This window comes from Oryx dammah, unplaced genomic scaffold (genome assembly GCF_014754425.2).
Source record: "Oryx dammah isolate SB20612 unplaced genomic scaffold, SCBI_Odam_1.1 HiC_scaffold_23, whole genome shotgun sequence".
NCBI classification, from domain to species: domain Eukaryota; kingdom Metazoa; phylum Chordata; class Mammalia; order Artiodactyla; family Bovidae; genus Oryx; species Oryx dammah.
This window is the reverse complement of record NW_024070207.1, coordinates 103,332,626-103,352,464: the sequence shown is the minus strand read 5'-3', so window position 1 is coordinate 103,352,464 and position 19,839 is coordinate 103,332,626. Positions and strand designations below refer to the sequence as shown.

Sequence of the window (19,839 nt, the reverse complement as noted above, 5' to 3'; positions counted from 1 at the left end):
AAAAGCTGGGTTGGTTGTCAGTAAGGAAACATTAAACCTTGTTTGACCTCAGAATTTCTCACACTAATTATTCAGTGATCCTGGGACATTTATCATTGTTCTTATGTTATAAGATATGTGAGTACCCCCAAGGTACTAATACACTGTTGGTTATGATAAGAGATACTGTTTGCTGTTTCCAGTGATTCTTCTGTTTTGTACATATTCATTTGGGATGTATTTCCTTCCACTTCCATCAAGAACTTTCCTGTTAGTTTTAGCCCATTATATCAGCTCATCCGTATCTTTAAGGATTGTGACTCTTACAGCCCATGGGTTAGTCATTCTCCCCAACTCTGTAATCTTTACATTTAAATATATGTTTTCTGGGGACTTCCCTGCTCGTCCAATGACTAAGACTCCACACTCCCAATGCAGGGGGCCTGGGTTCAATCTCTGGTCAGGGAACTAGATCCCACATGCCACAACTGAGAGTTCCCCTGCCACAACTTAACAGATCCCACATGCCACAACTAAGACTCAGCGCAGCCAAATAAATTAAAATAAATAAAATATGTGTTCTGCCTTCATCCAAAAGTCACTAGTGAATAAATTAAACAGGCCAAGGTCAAAGGTGGGCCTCACCACTACAGACTGCACCTCTAGTCAACACAAAGCCAAAAGCCACCCCTCTCTGGTTGGTGGACTGTGACTCCCTCTAGTTATATTATTATTTAGTCTCTAAGTGTTTCTTCATCTGGTAAACAAAGATACAATGAGAGACTGTGTCAAAAGAACTGCAAGTTCCGGTTACACTAAGTCCTATAACAATCTCTTGCTCCACTGGTCCAGAAACTAAATTTATCAAAATAACCATCTGGAGCTAGGACAAAAACTATCACAGAAAGACAGCAAATTGAAAAAAGCATTACTAATTCATTCTGATGTAAAACATGGGATTTATTGTTGCCCAAGCTGAAACTCCAGTACTTTGGCCACCTCATGCGAAGAGTTGACTCATTGGAAAAGACTCTGATGCTGGGAGGGATTGGGGGCATGAAGAAAAGGGGACGACCGAGGATGAGATGGCTGGATGGCATCACAGACTCGATGGACGAGAGTCTGAGTGAACTCCGGGAGATGGTGATGGACAGGGAGGCCTGGCGTGCTGCGATTCAGGGGGTTGCAGAGAGTCGGACACAACTGAGCGACTGAACTGAACTGAACTGAATCTGAACCTATATAAGTTTCCCTGACTTAAGTTTAAAGGATAGTTTCCTTAATGATAGATTCAATGACAGGCTACAAAGAAAGAATTCAGGCTTATTACAGAAAGCATAATTTTAACAGAAAGCTTCTGTTCACTATGGAAGACAGAAAAAAAAATCTGACCATGAGTCAGCAACAAATGTAGGTGCCCAAAATAAAGAGGAAAAAAAAAAACTGACCATGTCTGTGATGTATAACCAAAGGCCTAACAAATACAGTGTGACGCAATCATTGCATTGTCCTCGGGACTAGAGAACAGTGTCTAGTTCTAGTCGCTAAAGCTAAGTCCTGACCCGGAACTTAGAGAAGGCTTGGCAGAAAGGCACAGCGATAATTAAAGAGCTTGAAAGACCTATGAGAACAGCTTAAGGGAATTGGGATTATTTAGCCATGAAACACACACACACACACACGCGAGAATATGCAAGAAATAGTGACTGAAGGGGTGATTTAATAACAGTTTTCAATTATGTGAATGGCTCTTGCATAGGGGCCTATGACCAGCTGTTCAATTTCTCCACCGAGAACAGAACAAGAAGAAACAGGCTTAAGCAGCATGAAGAATTTAGGCTGTAACTCATGCGGAAGCATTTCCTGATGCTGAAAGTTGTTAAAGCATTAGTGGAAATTAACAAGGGGATCTAGAGAATGCTCTCCTCTTTCAAAAGACCACAGATTCTCCTGTGCTTAAAAGCGGGAAATTTTCAAGGTTCTTTCTTCCTTCTAAGATACAAGATCCATCATTTTGGCTCTTTCAAAACTGCTTGCCTGTGCCAACTTACAGCACTGAAGACAAGGTACAAGGATTCACATTCTCATTCTGTTTTGATCTTTCATTTTTACTACCAACAATTCTGTATCCTAGTGGCATATTCCCTTTCCTTTTGTCTGGTGATAAAGAAAGGGAAGAATTCAAAACCGGGCCAAGTGTCTATAGAGAGCTAAAAGCACTAGAAGTAAAACCCAGCTAAAATTACATTGTGATCATTCTAGAAAACAAGAGGTTAGCCTGAAATGTCAGGAAGCTGTTGAGGTCAAAAGATAGGTATGAGGACAATGGATTGAGGTCATCCTTGCAGATGCCATTATCTGCTGACCCACATACAGGCCTCATAGCTTCTCTCGGTATTGAGGATGACCTTGACCTTGCCCCTAAACACCAGTGTCAAACCATCTAAGCAAAAACTCAGAATGGGCCGTTCAGCCCTGGGTTTTGTTTTTGCTTTCGGCAGTATCTCCTCTTTCCACTTTTATGGTGTGCACACACACAAAGCAAGGATACCATAGCTCCTTCCAGTGTGACAGCCACAGTGTGCAAGTATCTTGGGTCTCCGTTCCTTCTCTCTTGGTGCTCTCCTGGCAGCAATTACCCACAGCACAGAGGTGAGGGAAGGAATCCATTGTAGTCACTGCCTCTGTCTTCCAGGGCATTGCACGCTGGCTTTATACAAATGTCATCTTAACAACGTACAAAGACAGTGAATGGCTAGCCAAAGGATGCAATTAGCAATATAATAATTTCAAAGGACATTATGTGGTAGGTTGGGAGTTGGATTTGCCACGGTTCAGAGTATCTTTTTGGTTTCTTTCCTGTTGTGCTTTCTGGAAACCCTTTGGAACTGAAGGGCTGGGCTTCAAATGGCTGTCAGGGTGTCAACCTGAATACTTACTTTTCTCTCAGGCTAACAGTCAAACCAGTCAATTCTAAAGGAAATCAACCCTGTATATTCATTGGAAGCTGAAGCTCCAATACTCTGGCCACCTGATGCCAAGAGCTGACTCATGGAAAAGCCCCTGATGCTGGGAAAGACTGACGGCAAAAGAAGGGGGTGGCAGAGGACGAGATGGTTAGATGGCATCACTGACTCAATGGACATGAGTTTGAGCAAACTCTGGGAGATAGTGGAGGACAAGGAAGCCTGGCATGCTGCAGTCCATGGGGTTGTAAAGAGTTGGACACATCTTGCGACTGAACAACAACAATAGGCTAACAGAACCAGTTCCTAGCCACAGAAGAAAGGTGATGAGAGAGTTTCTCAGCAAGCCCTGCTCCCCAACTACCATAAACACACATATATTTTAAAGAGAAGGTAACTGGCATCCCCATTGTCAGGCTTTTGAAAAACCATGTCAGTTTTAATAAACTGAAAAAAAAATTCATATAGAGAAAAGCAAACATTATGGAAGACATTGTACCCAGTAGTTCTCAGATGATAAAAAGGAACCACCTTTTGTTCTGGAAACAATACTTGTCTAAACCTCCTTTGTTTCTCTCCTAGGTTGCAGGTTATTTAGAGACAGGAACTATGTTTCTATACCTTCCATGAAGGTTTGGTGAATTTAATGATGCGTGGGAATTAAACTGTGATCACAATAAATAAAAGGAAGGGTTATAATATCTCAATGAGGTTAGAATTAAAAACAAAAAACCTACACAGGCATCTTAAAGAGCAAAAAATAATAAGTTTCTAAGGGTTGTCTAAGAAATAGAAGACAAAATAAGTTTCTTTTAAATAGTTTTTAAAGTTAATGTCCTCTGTTGGCTTGTTTGCTACATGCAAAAGGCTAATCCATAGTCTATTTCTGGATTTGGAGAATACAAAGAATCATCCAGGCCAACATGTCAGTAGTGCTAAGATTGAGAAACTGTGTCCCAATGTTAACTGCTTATATTGCCATGGTTCATGTGTCAAAACTAAGAAACCAACATGGGTCCACTATGATTAACTAAATGCTACAGGGCACCTAACAGGCAGGCAATGCTCTTCTGCAGCACAGAAACCGAGAAGCTATGATAGGCCTGTTCAATTACTGCCTGTGAGACAAAGGGTACGCTGGTTAACACTGTGGAGAGACAAATGAGATGCTGCTTCACACCTATTAGAATGGCTACCATCAAGAACACAAGAGATAGGCATTGGTGAGGCTGGAGAAAAGAGAACACTTGTGCACTGTCGGTGGGAATATAATTTGGCTTAGCCATTACGGAAAACAGTATGGAGGTTCCTCAAAAAATTAAAAATAGAGCAACCATGCAATCTAACAATTGCACTTCTAGGTCTACAGCCAAAGGAGATGAAAACAGGATATTGAAGGGATATCTGCACTCCCATCTTCATTGCAGCATTCTTCACAATAGCCAAGACGGGTAAACAACTTAAGTGTCTGTCAATGGATGAATGGGTAAAAAAAAAAGACATGGTGTGCATATATATAGGAGAATATCACTCAGCTGTAAGATGGAAATCCTGCAATTTTTGACAATATAGAAGGGCCTTGAGGGGGTTATGCTACTTGAGATAACTTAGACAGAAAAAGACAAATACTGTACAATATCATTTCTAAATGGAATATAAAAAGGTTGAACTCCCCAAATCAGAGTAGAATGGTGGTTGTGAGAGACTGGGGGTAGGGGAAATGGGGAGATTATCAACTTACAGCTGGTAGATAAGTAAGTTCTAGAGACCTAATGCATAGCACACTGATTACAGCCAACAGTACTGCATTATAAACTTCAGAGTTGCTAAGAGACTAGATCTCAATTGTTCTCACCACAAAAGAGAGCTGGTAATTATGTGACGTGGGAGAGGTGTTAGCTAACACTAGGGTGGTACTCATGTTGCAATATATGTGTCAAATCAACACACTGTACATTAAACTGCCAAATGTTTTATGTCCATTATACTGCAATTAAAAATTTTTTAAGGTTGTGCATTAAACTTATACCAGGGTATATGTCGATTATACCTCAATTTAAAAAATTTTCCTCTAAACATGTATATTTACCTATTACAGAGTGAGGGAAGAAAAGGGACTAGTAAATTTCAAGGAGCCCAAACCAGAAGTCACAAAGGAACATGCTAAAATTGTAGACCTTGATTTGAAATCAGGGTGCTTTTCAAATAGAAACTCCACGTAATGCATCTCATGACAAGTTACAGAAATCTATTGATTCATGGCAAATAATTAACTCAAGCAAGGTTAAAGCAGTCAGCTAGTACAAGTGTGTGTATGTGTGTGCTTTCATTTATTCAGTAGAGTTCCTGTCTATTTAAAAAATAACTAAATATATAAACATTGCATGCATTCATATGCATGAATAGAATTTCCAAACATTCTTATTGAAAGAATAAGGTAAATTAATAGAAAATACTGGGGACAAACCACTGATATTTCAAAAAGGTTAATCTCTCCTCCCAGGCCATTTTCATGTTTTCACTAGTAAAATGTTCCCTTTCAAATAGCCATTTCAAAAAGCCATTTCAATATCGCTGCCATCGTTAATGGGTTATAGCATTAATAGCTGACAACCCAACTTTCCTGGCCCTGATTGCAAAAAGCCCTAGTGTTAGAAAAGATTTGCTGAATTTAAACTGATCACAACTGTTTTGTGAATTATAGTCTGTACACAAAGATTTAGAACTACAAGGAGAACAGCTAGCTGGGGTCACACGGTATAGGACAGGCAGTTCCTGACTGTTCCCTGAGCTGTTATTACGATTTCTTTAACAACCTCTAAATCTACCAAGGACATCAGTGGAATATTTTACATAAGAGAGAAGTCTGAACTAGCAACGAACATAAAAGGAGGAACAAGAACAAGTTGTAAAGAATATTAATGATGCTTCTTCCAAATGATCCCAATTTTTATGAAAATCAAACGAATGCTAAAAAAAAAATCTGCTATAAAATGATATGAAACCTGCATGTAACAAATAAAACGGAAGGAAGGTGGCATTTTGATCTTCTTAGACATAAGATCCTTGTGTTTTACATTTGGGTTGCTGAGGAAACTCAAGTGTAGGGCCACCAGGGATCATTGTATGAGGCGTCACATGCTGTTTTGTCACTTCTTGTTCTTAGTCTAGGCTACTTCTATTCAGAGAACAGTTGCTCTCATGTGAAAGGCCACACTACACATATAAGACTGTTTTCTGTATTTTGCATCTCTGTTACAAGAACTGTTATCCAGAAGATCAGGTAAGACTTGGCTGATAATAACCAAGCTTTGAAATATACACTATAACCCATATCCCTTTCTGCTTTTTCCATTTACAACATTTAGCATATAATCAAAGCAACCTGGGGATAAGTAACTCTTGAGGTAATCTGTTTTGCTTGATGTTATAGATGAAAAAAGGCTCAAAGAAGTTAAGGACACAGCTCAAGATTATCTATTATTTTCAGACTGAAATATGTATGCTTAAAGGAGTCTACATGGGTGGACAGAAGTGATATCTGAAGGGAACATACAGGGTGATTTCCAAAATCTTTTGAAACTTCAACTTGTCCGAGAGTGTGAGAGGCTCTGATATCTAAATACAGACAATGTGAGACAATGCCCGAGTACCAGATTGTGAACTGAATTTTGTGCCAGTCTACTGAGAGCTACATGAAGGTACAAGTGAATACTCAAAAGGCACTGAGATAAATGCATGCTCTTATTTCTTCTGATCATTTCCTTTCCCTCCTTCTTTTTGGCATTATGTATCTTTCCTCCTGAATATTCATTGGAAGGACTGATGCCGAAGCTGAAGCTCCAATACTTTGGTCACCTGATGCAAAGAGCTGACTCATTAGAAAAGACCCTGATGCAGGGAAAGATTGAGGGCAGGAGGGGAAGGGGACAACAGAGGACGAGATGGTTGGACGGCATCACCGACTCAATGGACATGAGTCTGAGCAAGCTCCAGGAGATGGTGAAGGACACGGAAGCCCGGCATGCTGCAGTCCATGGGGTGGCAAAGAGTTGGACACGAATGAGTGACTGAACAACGACGACAATCTTTCCTTCTGGCATTGCCCAGGAGGGTCAGTGTTAAAGAACTCGCCTGCCAATGCAGGAAACTCAGGTTTGATCCCTGGGTAGAGAAGATCCCCTGGAGAAGAAAATGGCAACCCACTCTAGTATTCTGGCCTGGAAAGTCCCATGGACAGAGAAGCCTGGTGGGCTATGGTCCACGGGGTCACAAACAGTCATACATAACTTACTGACTGAACAACAACAACCCTTCCTTCTACTGTCAGATGTTATGACATATACGAGCTGCATGGACTGACAGGTCAATTGAGGTAGTGAAAAGCAAAAAAAAGAAACAGAAAAGCCTATGGGTTTCTCAATCCTTATTAGCACATGAGTCATGTTATATGATTTGGTCCCATGAAAGAACTGGCTGATGTGGAAATGTATTTATCAGACATATGCTTAGCTTATACTGCTATGGGGGGAAAGGATGGTCAATTCTATGCATTTGTGTTTTCAGCAACATCATGGCAAATATGGTACCCAAAGGCAACTCAGTCAGGAGAAGTGCCCTTCTTTGTACATGCACAATTACCATGGATATCCTCAGTGACCCTCAGAAAATTAGAGGGGAAAAGTGCAGCTCTTCTTGACAGAAGAAAACCAGCTAACACATGCAGAGAGCAGGGTAGAATTAGAAAAGTGCTATTGGGCAACCACCAAGGTAATCATTGAATTAGGACAGGATCATCAACGGAGGCTCACACCATACAGTGAAAGGCTATTGAGGAATAGAATGCTCAAAAGTGCTCAAAATATCACAAAAATGACTTTCTAATTACATAGGGAAAAGGATACTTTTATAATAGCAATATCTGACTGATAACACCATACCATTCATTCTTAGCATTATCAATAAGAACCAACCTGAATCTCATCTAAGGAAACAACCAGGAGACTCCAGAATATGGGACTTTTTCCCATATTCTGCCTGCACTCTTCAAAAATGTCAATGTCATGAATGAAGACACAAAGAATGCTGGGTGACTGTTCAGACGAGGTGAAAGGACACAGACATAACCAGCCAATGACAGACAAAGACCTTGACTGCATCCTGGAGGAAAACAACCAGAAATAAGAGACACTTTGAAGGCATGGGGACATTTCAGTGTGGACTGTATGCTAGATGGTCTTGCAGAATCAGTGTTAAATTTGTATGTAGTGACAGTATTGCACTTTAGCAGGGGAAAGTCTTTTTATAAAAAAGATGTACGGTGAAGTGCTCAGGGGTTTATATTTTGTAGTATGATGGCCTTTTACCTTTAAATGGTAAAGGGAAAAGATGTGTTTGTGTGTCTACATTCAAAGCCATACATACCTGGGAAAAGTGAAATGTAAATGGGACAAAAATGCTAACCAGGGTAGAGAGACGTACAGGACATATGGGTGTGGATCATACTGTCCTTCCAACTCTTCTTTGTTCTTGAAATTTTTTCAAAATAAAACACTGGCACTCCTTCCTGGGGGTAGGGGGGCAGGCAAGGAAATCAAGAGTGTAAGAAACTGATGACTGTGAAAGGGGAGGGGGAATGCATTGATATCAATGATATAAAATATGAAAAGCTCTTTAGGACTAGTTTCCTCACAAAACACAAACCAAATGCCAAACTGCCTTCCTCCCTGTTCTTGTAGCTTCGTTGTTCTAACGCATCCCCCACCCACTCACACACACTTGGCAGACATGTGCTTTGCCCAGATACCCAACTGACTTTTTAGCCATAAAATGAGTTGAATAAGCCCCACATTTACAGAAATATTTCTTTTTGGAAATCAGGATTAAGAGGTCAACAGCTGTGTTCATGAGACAAGAAGAACTAAGAGGCTTCCTGTAACTGCTGTCGTTGGTAGAAGTCAAGTATTTTCTTTAAAGTTCTGAAGATAATGAGCAGGTTGGAGGCCGGCAGTCATTGCTCTAAATATTCATCAGGGCTGTGAATCACCCCTTAAAAAGAAAATAAGCCCAAACACTAACACACAGTGATTATCCACTCTTCATTTACATGTTCAAGGACAACTGTCCTGACCTAAGGCACCCTGCTCCACCTGACTAATAAACCAATTAATACCATGGCTCCCAGGAACAGAAGCACAAGTTTTAAGTCTATGCAAATCTGTAAGTATACGCAACATTATTAATTTATGCTAGAGAGTTCTTATTTAAGAGAACACTTTCACAGGTTCATGGTAGAGCACTCATATCTGCCCAGAGTTATCATGGTATACCTTTCTCAAGTCTGTATCAGGACACTTAATGCTCAAGAACAAGATCTAACAGTAACTCTTTCACAGCTGCCTCCTGCAATTATTTAAAATACAGGTCAGGAAAAGGTATAAGTACAGGAACAGAACACAAGAGGAGTAGTTTCCACAGACTGGGAACAGGTGGGGTGACCACAAAACAAGAGGAAATTCTAGGGATGATGGAAATGTTCTGTCTTGATTGTAGTTGTGGTGACAAAACAGACATTTGTCTAAACTTGGAAAACAATTATTCTGTATTTTTTTAATTTAGCTAAAAAAGAAGCAAATCAGAAAAAAAAATTCCCTATTTTATCAAATGTCAACCCCTCCTCCAAAATCCAAAGAAAATATAAAACAAAACAAGACAAAAACCCACCTTTAGCTGTTAATGCACCCAGACATACTAAGGAGCCTAGATATAAGATAAGGGTATCCCAAGATTTTTGTACTTCGATTCATCTTACATAATCTATGTAAAAAGAAAGATTTAAATAAATCCATTTTACAAGCCAGTGACAAAGATGGGAAAGAAGAAAATGGTAACTGTTGAATTCATGTCTCCTTGTTTCCATGAGCTTTGGGGGTACCTATAAATGTGAATTTGAATTAATGGTGAACTAATCAGAGAGAGTCCAGAATACTCTTCCAAATGCACGTGTGCCTCTCAAAAAAAAAAAAGTTTTTTCTTTTTCATTAGAATCTCTGCTTCAGCTTTTGTAGGAAAGGAGTCGGGGGATACAGGAGGGAGGGCAGAAGGATGGAAAAAATTGATTCTAACAAAGACTACTCCTTTAGAAGGGTGAAAAGGAGAAACAGAATTACAAGTGCTTTTCCTTAGTAAGAGGTATATAAATGAAACAGGTTTCAATTCCATTACAAACCTATCTTTAAAAGCTGGTGGAAAAAATACCCATCACTCCACATGGAGAAATTTAAGCACATAAACCACGACATATTAAATGGATAATTATGAAGGTAAACTCACCAAAGCTTATAGTCAAAACAGAAAAAAATAATAGCAATAAAAACCAATAGTTGACTCAAGATAATGCTGATAATACCCTGATAAAAGATTTCCTAAAAGTGTGCAGGAATTCTAAGTGTCCATCAGCAGGCCCAGCAGAAACTTGGTGATGCCACCTCTGTTTATACATATTGCTTATATATACCAAGTTCTAGAAACTTATACCATACCCATCAGTCCAAGCGGGTGTAAAAGGAATGTCAATGGGACCAAAGGGTCCATAATTTGATTATTCAACAAACAGCCCAAAGAAACCTAAGCAAAGTGGAATTTTTAGGAGTTATTTTAAGGATGTCAAATATAAGATGTGATCAACTGGCATGAAGAAGGCTGTCAAACTGGTTAAGAAGTGTCTTGGCATGGTATTTTAACACCATTTCAAGATTCTCTAGAATCTAATCTACAGATGCTTAGTTGTGGGCAAAAGGAATTGTTCATCTTGGTGGGCTATTCTCATGTTAAAAGACACTTTGTGCATGCTAAGTTGCCTCAGTTGTGTCTGACTGTTTGTGACCCTATGAACTGTAGCTCACCAGGTGCCTCTGTCCACTGGATTCACAGGCAAGAATACTGGAGTGGGTTGCCATGACCTCCTTCAGGGGGTCTTCCCAACCCAGGGTTTGAACCTGTATCTCTTAAACGTCTCTTGCATTGACAGGCAGGTTCTTTACTACTAGCGCCATCCAGGAAGCCCAAAATACACTTTAGAGAATCATAACTAAGGCTCAGTTAAGTACCTACTGCTTCCCTGGTGGCTCAGAATAAAGAATTTGCCTTTACGGACAGATTCAGGGTTCTTTACAGGCAGACCAGGGTTCGATCCCTGGGTCAGGAAGATCCCCTAGAGAAAGAAATGGCAACTCACTCCAGTATTCTTGCCTGGGAAGTCCCATGGACAGAAGAGCCTGGCAGGCTCCGGTCCATGAAGTCACAAAGAGTCGGACATGACTGAGCAAATAACATGTGCCCACCACGCTAAGTGCCCCACCTGTATTAGCTCATTTAACCCTCCAAAGTGCTCCAGGTACTTAGGGGCCAGGAAGCTCAAGAAATGTGTCCAAGGTTGCATGCCCAGAAAATAGCAGAGCTGGTATTTGAATCTGGGCAGTCAACTTCAGGACCTACATGCCTAACCACTCTGCCACTCACTACTCCAGATGTCCTGCAATGATTTGCTATTTACATACACATACACACTTGTTCTCAACAATTGAGGCTGTAATTTATTCCCATTTCTGTATTACAGCAACTGTGCTGAGATGATATTCATTTTTGTCATATGAATATAAAAATCCAGAGGACAGATGAAAAAGCAACTTATTCATTTTGAATGCATAAATACAACGGGAGGTAGAAAACAGATGTAAAATAAACAGATTTTGACATGCAAGCTCTTGCAGGTGAAGCATATTGAATACAAACTTGATGTACTCAATTCTATCTAAACAATGAAGTCCTTAAAATGTTTACAGAAGAAGATGCTACAAAGACTATCAGGGGTGGGGGGAGGTGAGTACCTCTCAGGGCACTGCCAAGTACCAGTTTACAGACACATGACTTTCTCTGGAGTCACTTGAAAGTGTGAAGTGCTTCCCAACTAAGAGGAAACATTATTTGATTTCATCTGGAGGTAGAACTTAGATACCTGTAATTGCGATTAGAGTATTTTCAATAAAGATCACAGAGTGTGAATGTGAGTGTGACTGTGAGTGTGTGTGTGTGTGTGTGTGTGTGTGTGTGTACATGTGTTGGGGTAGGAGTGTTCATTTATCCACATATCCTATTATAACCTAAAATTAATATAAGACTATTTATAAACACTTCCTTAGTTCAGTCTAGTATTTGAATTGGTTACAGCCATTTATTTCTACACAGATGGTTTAGCAGAAGGAAATACTAGCTTGGAACACAGGGAACTTGGGCCAGATCTCTCATTCTGACATAAATATAATTGTAGAATGAAGAATATATTCACTCTGCCTTTCTGGGTTTCAGTTTTCTCATCTGAAAAAGGAGGGATATGGACAATGTCTTACGCTCCTTAAGGTACTCTGTGTGACTCACTGCCAGGAGTAGATCTGGCCTTCCCATGGTCGCAGGATCAATCCATCCTGTCAACAGGGATAGTTTCATGGAATATGAGAGCCAATCAATCCGATGATGCATTAATTGAAGCTGTATTTCCAAAACAAACTAATTTCAAATCTTCAGGTCTACTACTGCCCAAATGAGTCATTTTCCCAGTACACATGTTGACTGTCATATCCTTTGAAGATAGAAACAGATCTGTTTCCCCATTTAATATCAGTAAAGATACTACTGTCAAACCTATACATTGATAGTGAATTTTCTCTTTTAAAATTCATAGGCATGACTTCATTTCTGGGCTTCATGGATAAATACCTTGATGGATCTACACTGATTTTAAAATAGGCAAAGCATTTTCTTTGGACTCGGTGATTTATTTTCCTCTTTCTTTTAAAAAGTTTTTGTGTTTTTTTCCCAGTTTTTTTTTATGGTGGTAAGATACACATACCATAAAATGAACTCCTTAACCACTCTAACTGAACAGTTCAATGGTATTAAGTATATAGGAAACCTATAAAAAGATCACCCAGCGGGCACCACATGGGCAAACACCACTCTCCTCCTGTGTCTGCCAGGCCCCTCTCTTGAGCCAGAAGCTGACACTTACCAACTTGAAAAGAAGGAAGTTTTCGAGTCGGTGACAAGAAGACAAAGGACATAAAAAGAGTGTAGACTGAAGTCAACTTCTTCTGTGAGGCAGGGAATGTATTTGTAAGAGAAACAAGTACTTTTACTGCTGTTCACTTCCTGAGGCTGGTAGACAGAGCAGCCTTTGAGCGCCGGTTTGCTCGAGCCACCAGCCCGGCCCCGTTCCCAAGGTCTTAAATGCTTCAAACAAAGGGCAGAGGGCATTGTTCACTCCTGCTATCTTTCCCTACAGCAAACACTGAATTTTCATGCAATCCACACAGCTTCCAAAAGGCAAGCTGACGCCAGAGCTCCCGGCTGAGGAAAAGGCTGACGGGGAGAGGACGCCAATTCTGAAGGAAGAATTCACAATGGATCTGTTCAAGCAGACTGCCAGTGACTAGCAAGGCGAGAGGGTCTCCAAATCTGAGTCATCTAAACTTTGCCCAGCTCTGTACCTACAGAACATGCCCAACATTCTTCCAGCAACATCTGGCTTGCCAATACTCAACGTCTTAAAATGAGGCATCCTCTTCTCCCCAACGCACCTATGTTCCCTGTTTTATTATGGCATCTTGTATTCTAGCAGAGACCTAGAAAATATGCCTGTTATTTCACCTTGGGAAGCTGGAGAGCCTTAATATCAAAAAGAGTGTATTGGGCTTCCCTGGTGGCTCAGGGGTAAAGAATCGGCCTGCCAATGCAGGAGACACAGGTTTGATCCCTGGTCTGGGAAGATCCCATATGCCGTGGGGCAACTAAGCCCATGCACCACAACTATCGAGCCTGGGAGCTGCAACTACTGAAGCCCACGTCCCTAGAACCTGTGCTGTGCAACAAGAGAAGCCACCGCAACAAGTCACTGCAACGAGAAGCCCCCACTCGCCACAACTAGAAAAAAGCCCATGCAGCAGAGAAGACCCAGCACAGCCAAATATAAATGAGATAAATAGAAAAATTTTTTAAAGAGTGTATTTGGGGATGAGGAGGAAAATGGCCCAGCGGGGAGGAGAGGTAAGTGCTCACTGGACTAGGAATCAGACTCTCCCACCAGCTGAAGAAATGCAATGCAGGGGCCACTGATAAACCATTCACCTACTGAAACAACAGCAAAAACAACCCTGAACCCAAGCCTGCCGATTCTATTCTCCTCAAAGGGTTGGGGGGAAGATTAAATGAGAGAACTGTGCAACAAAGTTTAAAAAATACTATCATCAGTAACAGTCATAACAATATTATGTACACAAGCATGGTCAGTACAAATGGTAGCAGTGAGAAGCTGTTACTTGGTAGTGAAAGCAAACCATGGGCAGCTATGGACAGATCAGGAAAGGTCTGAGAGTGAAGCAGAGAAACCAGGAGCTATTCCGTGAACCAGGGAAAGAAATGGGAGATTTCTAAGGATGGTGTCATACAGTGATTGTGCGTGCTTAGTTGCTTAGTCATGTCCGACCCTTTGTGATCCTATGGACTGTAGCCCACCAGGCTCCTCTGTGCATGGGATTCTCCAAGCAAGAATACTTGCTACTTGCCTGGAGTGGGTTACTATTCCCTTCTCCAAAGGATCTTCCCAACCCAGGGATTGAACCCAGGTATCTTGCATTGAGGCAAATATTTTTACTGTCTGAGCTCCCAGGGTTCTAATGCTGAAAATAGAGTGTAGCTGTTACAGGGATGTGGTGAAACAAGAGGCAGCAGGTGAGTGAATAAAGCAGGTATCCCACAGCAGAATGCAATGGGCTAACAGGGACAGACCTGGCTCCTGATAAGAGGATGGCCCAATGGAAAGCAGAGTTTCTGCTCATGAGCCCCTGGTCCTGACCACCAAGTTCAAGGCAGTCAAAGGCTAGAGCTTACTCCTTCACACCATGAAAGAGAAATGGTAATTCTATGACTTGATAGTGCTAACTACTGCTACAATGGCAATCATATTACAATATAGAAATGTATCAAATCAACATGTCCCACACCTTCAATTTACATGTTATATGTCAGATTAAAAAAAAAAAAGACAGTGAGAACCAGAGTCCGGGGGAGGTGGCAATGTCAGTTCTGCGAGGTAATGGGACAATGGCTGTAGCAGCCCTGAGGCCAGCCCACCTGATTTCAAGGCAGGAACCATCACTGAATATAGATGGTTGTCAGCCGGTGTGTGCTCTGACCCTTGCACTCAACCCCAGTCACATGACACACACAACTGTACACATATATGTGTATACGAACACTCTGTATGTGTATGTTTCACAGTAAGACTGTAAAAAGTCACTGAAACTTGACTAAAGAGAAAACAACACTGAGGGAGAAAAAGTAGGTCGCTGCAAGTTGTTTTGCAATAGGATTTGGAAAAGAAAAGAATCTGGATTATTTGTGGTCATTCATACTCATTGTATGGGAGTTACTTGTGTTTATGTTCTGGAGGAGAAATGCTAATACAGCAACACATAAGAAAAAACCCAGAGAAAGTGATAGTCTATTCATGTTTGGGGAGATTTGAGTATGAGGTGACAAAAAAATACATGTATTTCTCCACATCTGTTTTACTTTTATAGTTAATTTGCCATAATTTGGGCAAAACAATCTGAACAGTATATGTAAGCAACCTTCATATATGTGCATTTCTTTAATCTGCCCAGTTAACTATTAAATGAATGCTAAAACTGCTTTAAATATGTAAATGTTCTGCCCACGAAGCCTTCTATAGTTTTATCTGAGTCTGTGGTAAGACTATATACAGGTCTAACCCAGTTACTTATTCACCTAGTTCTGTTGGTAATGAGATTAGAATGGAATGAGAAACCCCATACACCTGTAGTTCTTAGGATTTAAAAAAGGTTAAGAACACTGCAAATAATGTAAAACTGCAAATATCTCTTCCTTGAGTGCTGGTGGTATTACAAATAGGAGCAACTTTTGACCAAAGCCATATGGTAATACTTATCAAAACCTACAAGACCATTTATATCTGGTAATCCCATTCCTGAGAATTTATCCTAAGGGAAAAACTTGAATCAAAGAAAAGAGCTAACTGCATAAAGATGTTCACTACAGCATTATCTATCTTACCAAAAAGGGGGAACAACCTAAATGTCTATCCATGAAGCGACGAGGCACTTGGGAGGAAGAGGGTATTTGTGGGGACATGGATGATGGTGTAGAAAAGGCACTGGAGCAGGATGCAAAAGAGAATGGACAGGAGTATGCCGACCTCCTGACAGACATGAATGGAAGCATGAACCTCCGACTTGGTTGTAAGCCTATGGAAAGGCAGCATCCAGCCCTTGGAAGAATAGATGAATGTCAAAAATACAATCAGTTCAGTTCAGTCGCTCAGTCATGTCTGACTGTTTGTGACCCCATGAACAGCAGCATGCCAGGCCTCCCCGTCCATCACCAACTCCTGGAATTTACCCAAACTCATGTCCATTGAATTGGTTAATGCCATCCAACCATCTCATCCTCTGTTGTCCCCTTATCCTCCTGCCCCCAATCTTTCCCAGCACCAGGGCCTTTTCAAATGAGTCAGCTCTTCACATCAGGTGGCCAAAGTATTGGAGTTTCAGCTTCAACATCAGTCCTTCCAATGAACACCCAGGGCTGATCTCCTTTAGGATGGACTGGTTAGATCTCCTTGCAGTCCAGGGGATTCTCAAGAGTCTTCTCCAACACCACAGTTCAAAAGTATCCATTCTTCAGCGCTCAGCTTTCTTCACAGTCCAACTCTCACATCCATACATGACCACTGGAAAAATCATAGCCTTGACTAGATGGACCTTTGTTGGCAAACTAATGTCTCTGCTTTTTAATATGCTGTCTAGGTTGGTCATAGCTTTCCTTCCAAGGAGTATGCATCTTTTAATTTCATGGCTGCAATCACCATCTGCAGTAATTTTTGAATCCAAAAAAATTAGTCAGCCACTGTTTCCACTTTTTCCTATCTATTTGCCAAGAAATGATGGGACCAGATGCCATGATCTTTGTTTTCTGAATGTTGAGCTTTAAGCCAGCTTTTTCACTCTCCTCTTTCAATTTCATCAAAGGCTCTTTAGTTCTTCTTCACTTTCTGCCATAATGGTGGCATCATCTGCATATCTGAGGTTATTGATATTTCTCCTGACAATCTTGATTCCAGCTTGTACTTCATCCAGCCCAGTGTTTCTCATGATATACTCTACATATAAGTTAAATAAGCAGGGTGACAATATACAGCCTTGACAGACTCCTTTTCCTATCTGGAACCAGTCTGTTGTTCCATGTTCAGTTCTAACTGCTGCTTCCTGACCTGTATACACGTTTCTCAAGAGCCAGGTCAGGTGGTCTGGTATTCCCATTTCTTTCAGAATTTTCCACAGTTTATTGTGATCCACACAGTCAAAGGCTTTGGCATAGTCAATAAAGCAGAAATAGATGTTTTTCTGGAACTCTTGCTTTTTCGATGATCCAGTAGATGTTGGCAATTTGATCTCTGGTTCTTCTGCCTTCCCTAAAACCAGCTTGAACATCTGGAAATTCACGGTTCACGTATTGCTGAAGCCTGGCTTGGAGAATTTTGAGCATTACTTTACTAGTGTGTGAGATGAGTGCAATTGTGCAGTAGTTTGAGCGTTCTTTGGCATTACAATAGGAAAGCTTAAAAAAATGATAGCTGTGTTAACTGTTTACCAACAGTTACTGAAAAGGGTATGATGACAGAATTAGGTTAGGGAAGAAAGGAAGAGACCATGAAACTCACCTACAGAGGTCATTTTCTTGTTTTACAAAGGATGTCTCTGGCTGGAGATTTATTTCCTCCCTTGCTGAATCACTGCAGATTCACTTTCCCACCAACACCCTAGGAGCCTGTGGGGTTCTGGCTCTGGTCACAGACTTCTTTCCCTTCCTGCGCACTGTCCTCTTTCCCCAACCCACAGTTCCAGAAGCCACTGCCCACAGAGATTTCAAACCTCAAAAAAACCCTACCTACCTGCCTACGGAAGAGCTAATGTGAGAAACTACAGTTCTGTGGTTTTTCCATTAATTTCCAAAATGCAAAAGAATAAATATGCTACTCAAGAAGGTGAATAACTTACGAATTGGAAGCAGCTCCTGACACTTGGCTCAATGTTACTGCCTCCAAAGGATGCAACTTCACCCAACTGTCTTGGGATTTGGATAGAGTCATGTAGAAGGAGGCCCAGTCTGCGCTGGTCACAAAATCCTGTTGAACTGGCCACTTGCTTGAAAAGGTCTACAGGAGGAAGAAGAGAATTCCAGCAATCAAAAAGTGGCACCAAGTAGATGCTAGCACAACTAAAGCACCTACTCAGTTCCAGTACCAATTCTCAAGAGGAGAGAGGGGTTCCCTACTTGCCCAGACAGGTTGCTTCTACTGTACACTAATCTGCACATTCATTACTTTTATGGATCAAGTTAATCACCACTGTGTATATATGAAGTGTGACAATGTTTAAGTAAACTATAGCCCTGTAAGAAATGAGAGTTTACATACAGTTCTGACATGTGACTTTTTCCTAAGCCAGAACATAATCCTTTGGAAAACAGTTTATATATAGGACATGACCTCCATCATACAATAAATGTTTTAGCGTTAAGAAACATAGAGCGGGCCCAAAGAACTATCCCCTGTGGACATCAGATCCCAAAATATATCAAAATCGGGACCACACAGCAACTATGTGCTAGAAATGGGTAGAGCAGAAGAGCAGCCCCTGAATGATAGCAGGTGCCCCAAATAGGTGGATTCACAGAATGAATGAATGCACTGAACACTTGTAACAGCTTTTGATCTCAGGAATCTAATTATTTTAATCCTATCTTATATTTAAATAAAAGTTGCCAAGAAAGTCAATCCATGAAAGCTTTTCCTACTTATATGCACACTTTAAACTCTCAGAAATTCAGTGTTTGAATGGGATATTTATTTCAGATAGCAGTGACAACACTTGAGATCTCCCACACACCCACCCCCCAGCTCTCTAGTATATCCACAAAATTTCAAAATTATGAATTACCTTCAAAAATCCCAGTTTGAAGTTAATATTTTTTGTTTGGCCAACCTCCAACCTGTTCCCTCTTAGTATAATAGCTGAAACACAGGCTGGAAGCTTCCTTGGTTTATCAAGTAAGTATTATGATGTGCTGGTACTTTACCATTAGCAAGCTTAGAGTAAAAGCTAACCTACAACAAGTAGCTACAATATTTAAAGGACGAAAGCCCACAGAAATATTCTGTTTCATCCAAAACATATTTTCAAACAGCTAACGAAAGCTGTTCTTTTTTCTTGGGTTCTTAGGATGAGAAAAACTCAAGTGGAAAGTACATAAAAGTGAGAGCTAAAAGAGCTTGTGTATTCTGTGGTTTACTCCTAGGGGGGGAATGAGCAGTAGGACACAGAATGGCTTTGGAGGAAATCAATCTCTTTTATCTTCTGCCTATCCTTAAGCTCAGCACATCTCCACATCCCTATGTGGCTAGGCCTTAGGGGAAAAGAGAAAAGACAAGATATACTAGGTTTGTTTAATATTCCTATCAAAAAGATTTCTCATGAGCATTTAAAGGGGAAAAACAAGTACATGCCTTCACAATGGGAATGAACGGTTGCTTCGTCACCTCAACCATCCCTCTGCTAGCATTGCTTTTAATTTGGATTTACAAATTTTACGCAGAAGAGCCCAATGGCTAATCAAAAGGAAATTCTGTAAGGTGATAGTTACCCTGTAAGAAATGGCAAGCTGTCTCTCAAATAATAAAACGTTAATCACATCACAGAATTGGATATGTCAGTACAATTCACAGTAAGATGATTATAAA

General features: G+C 40.7%; 1 protein-coding gene across 12 annotated transcripts in view; it reads right to left on the bottom strand.

Annotated features, from left to right (window-relative positions):
• DMD (dystrophin) overlaps positions 1 to 19,839 on the bottom strand; it is a 2,254,125-nt gene that overhangs the window by 75,355 nt on the left and 2,158,931 nt on the right. For all 12 annotated transcript variants that reach the window (XM_040266338.1, XM_040266336.1, XM_040266334.1 and 9 more), the window contains one exon: positions 18,098 to 18,255. In XM_040266338.1, coding sequence (XP_040122272.1) covers positions 18,098 to 18,255 — 158 coding nt within the window. The remainder of the gene's footprint in view (positions 1 to 18,097; positions 18,256 to 19,839) is intronic.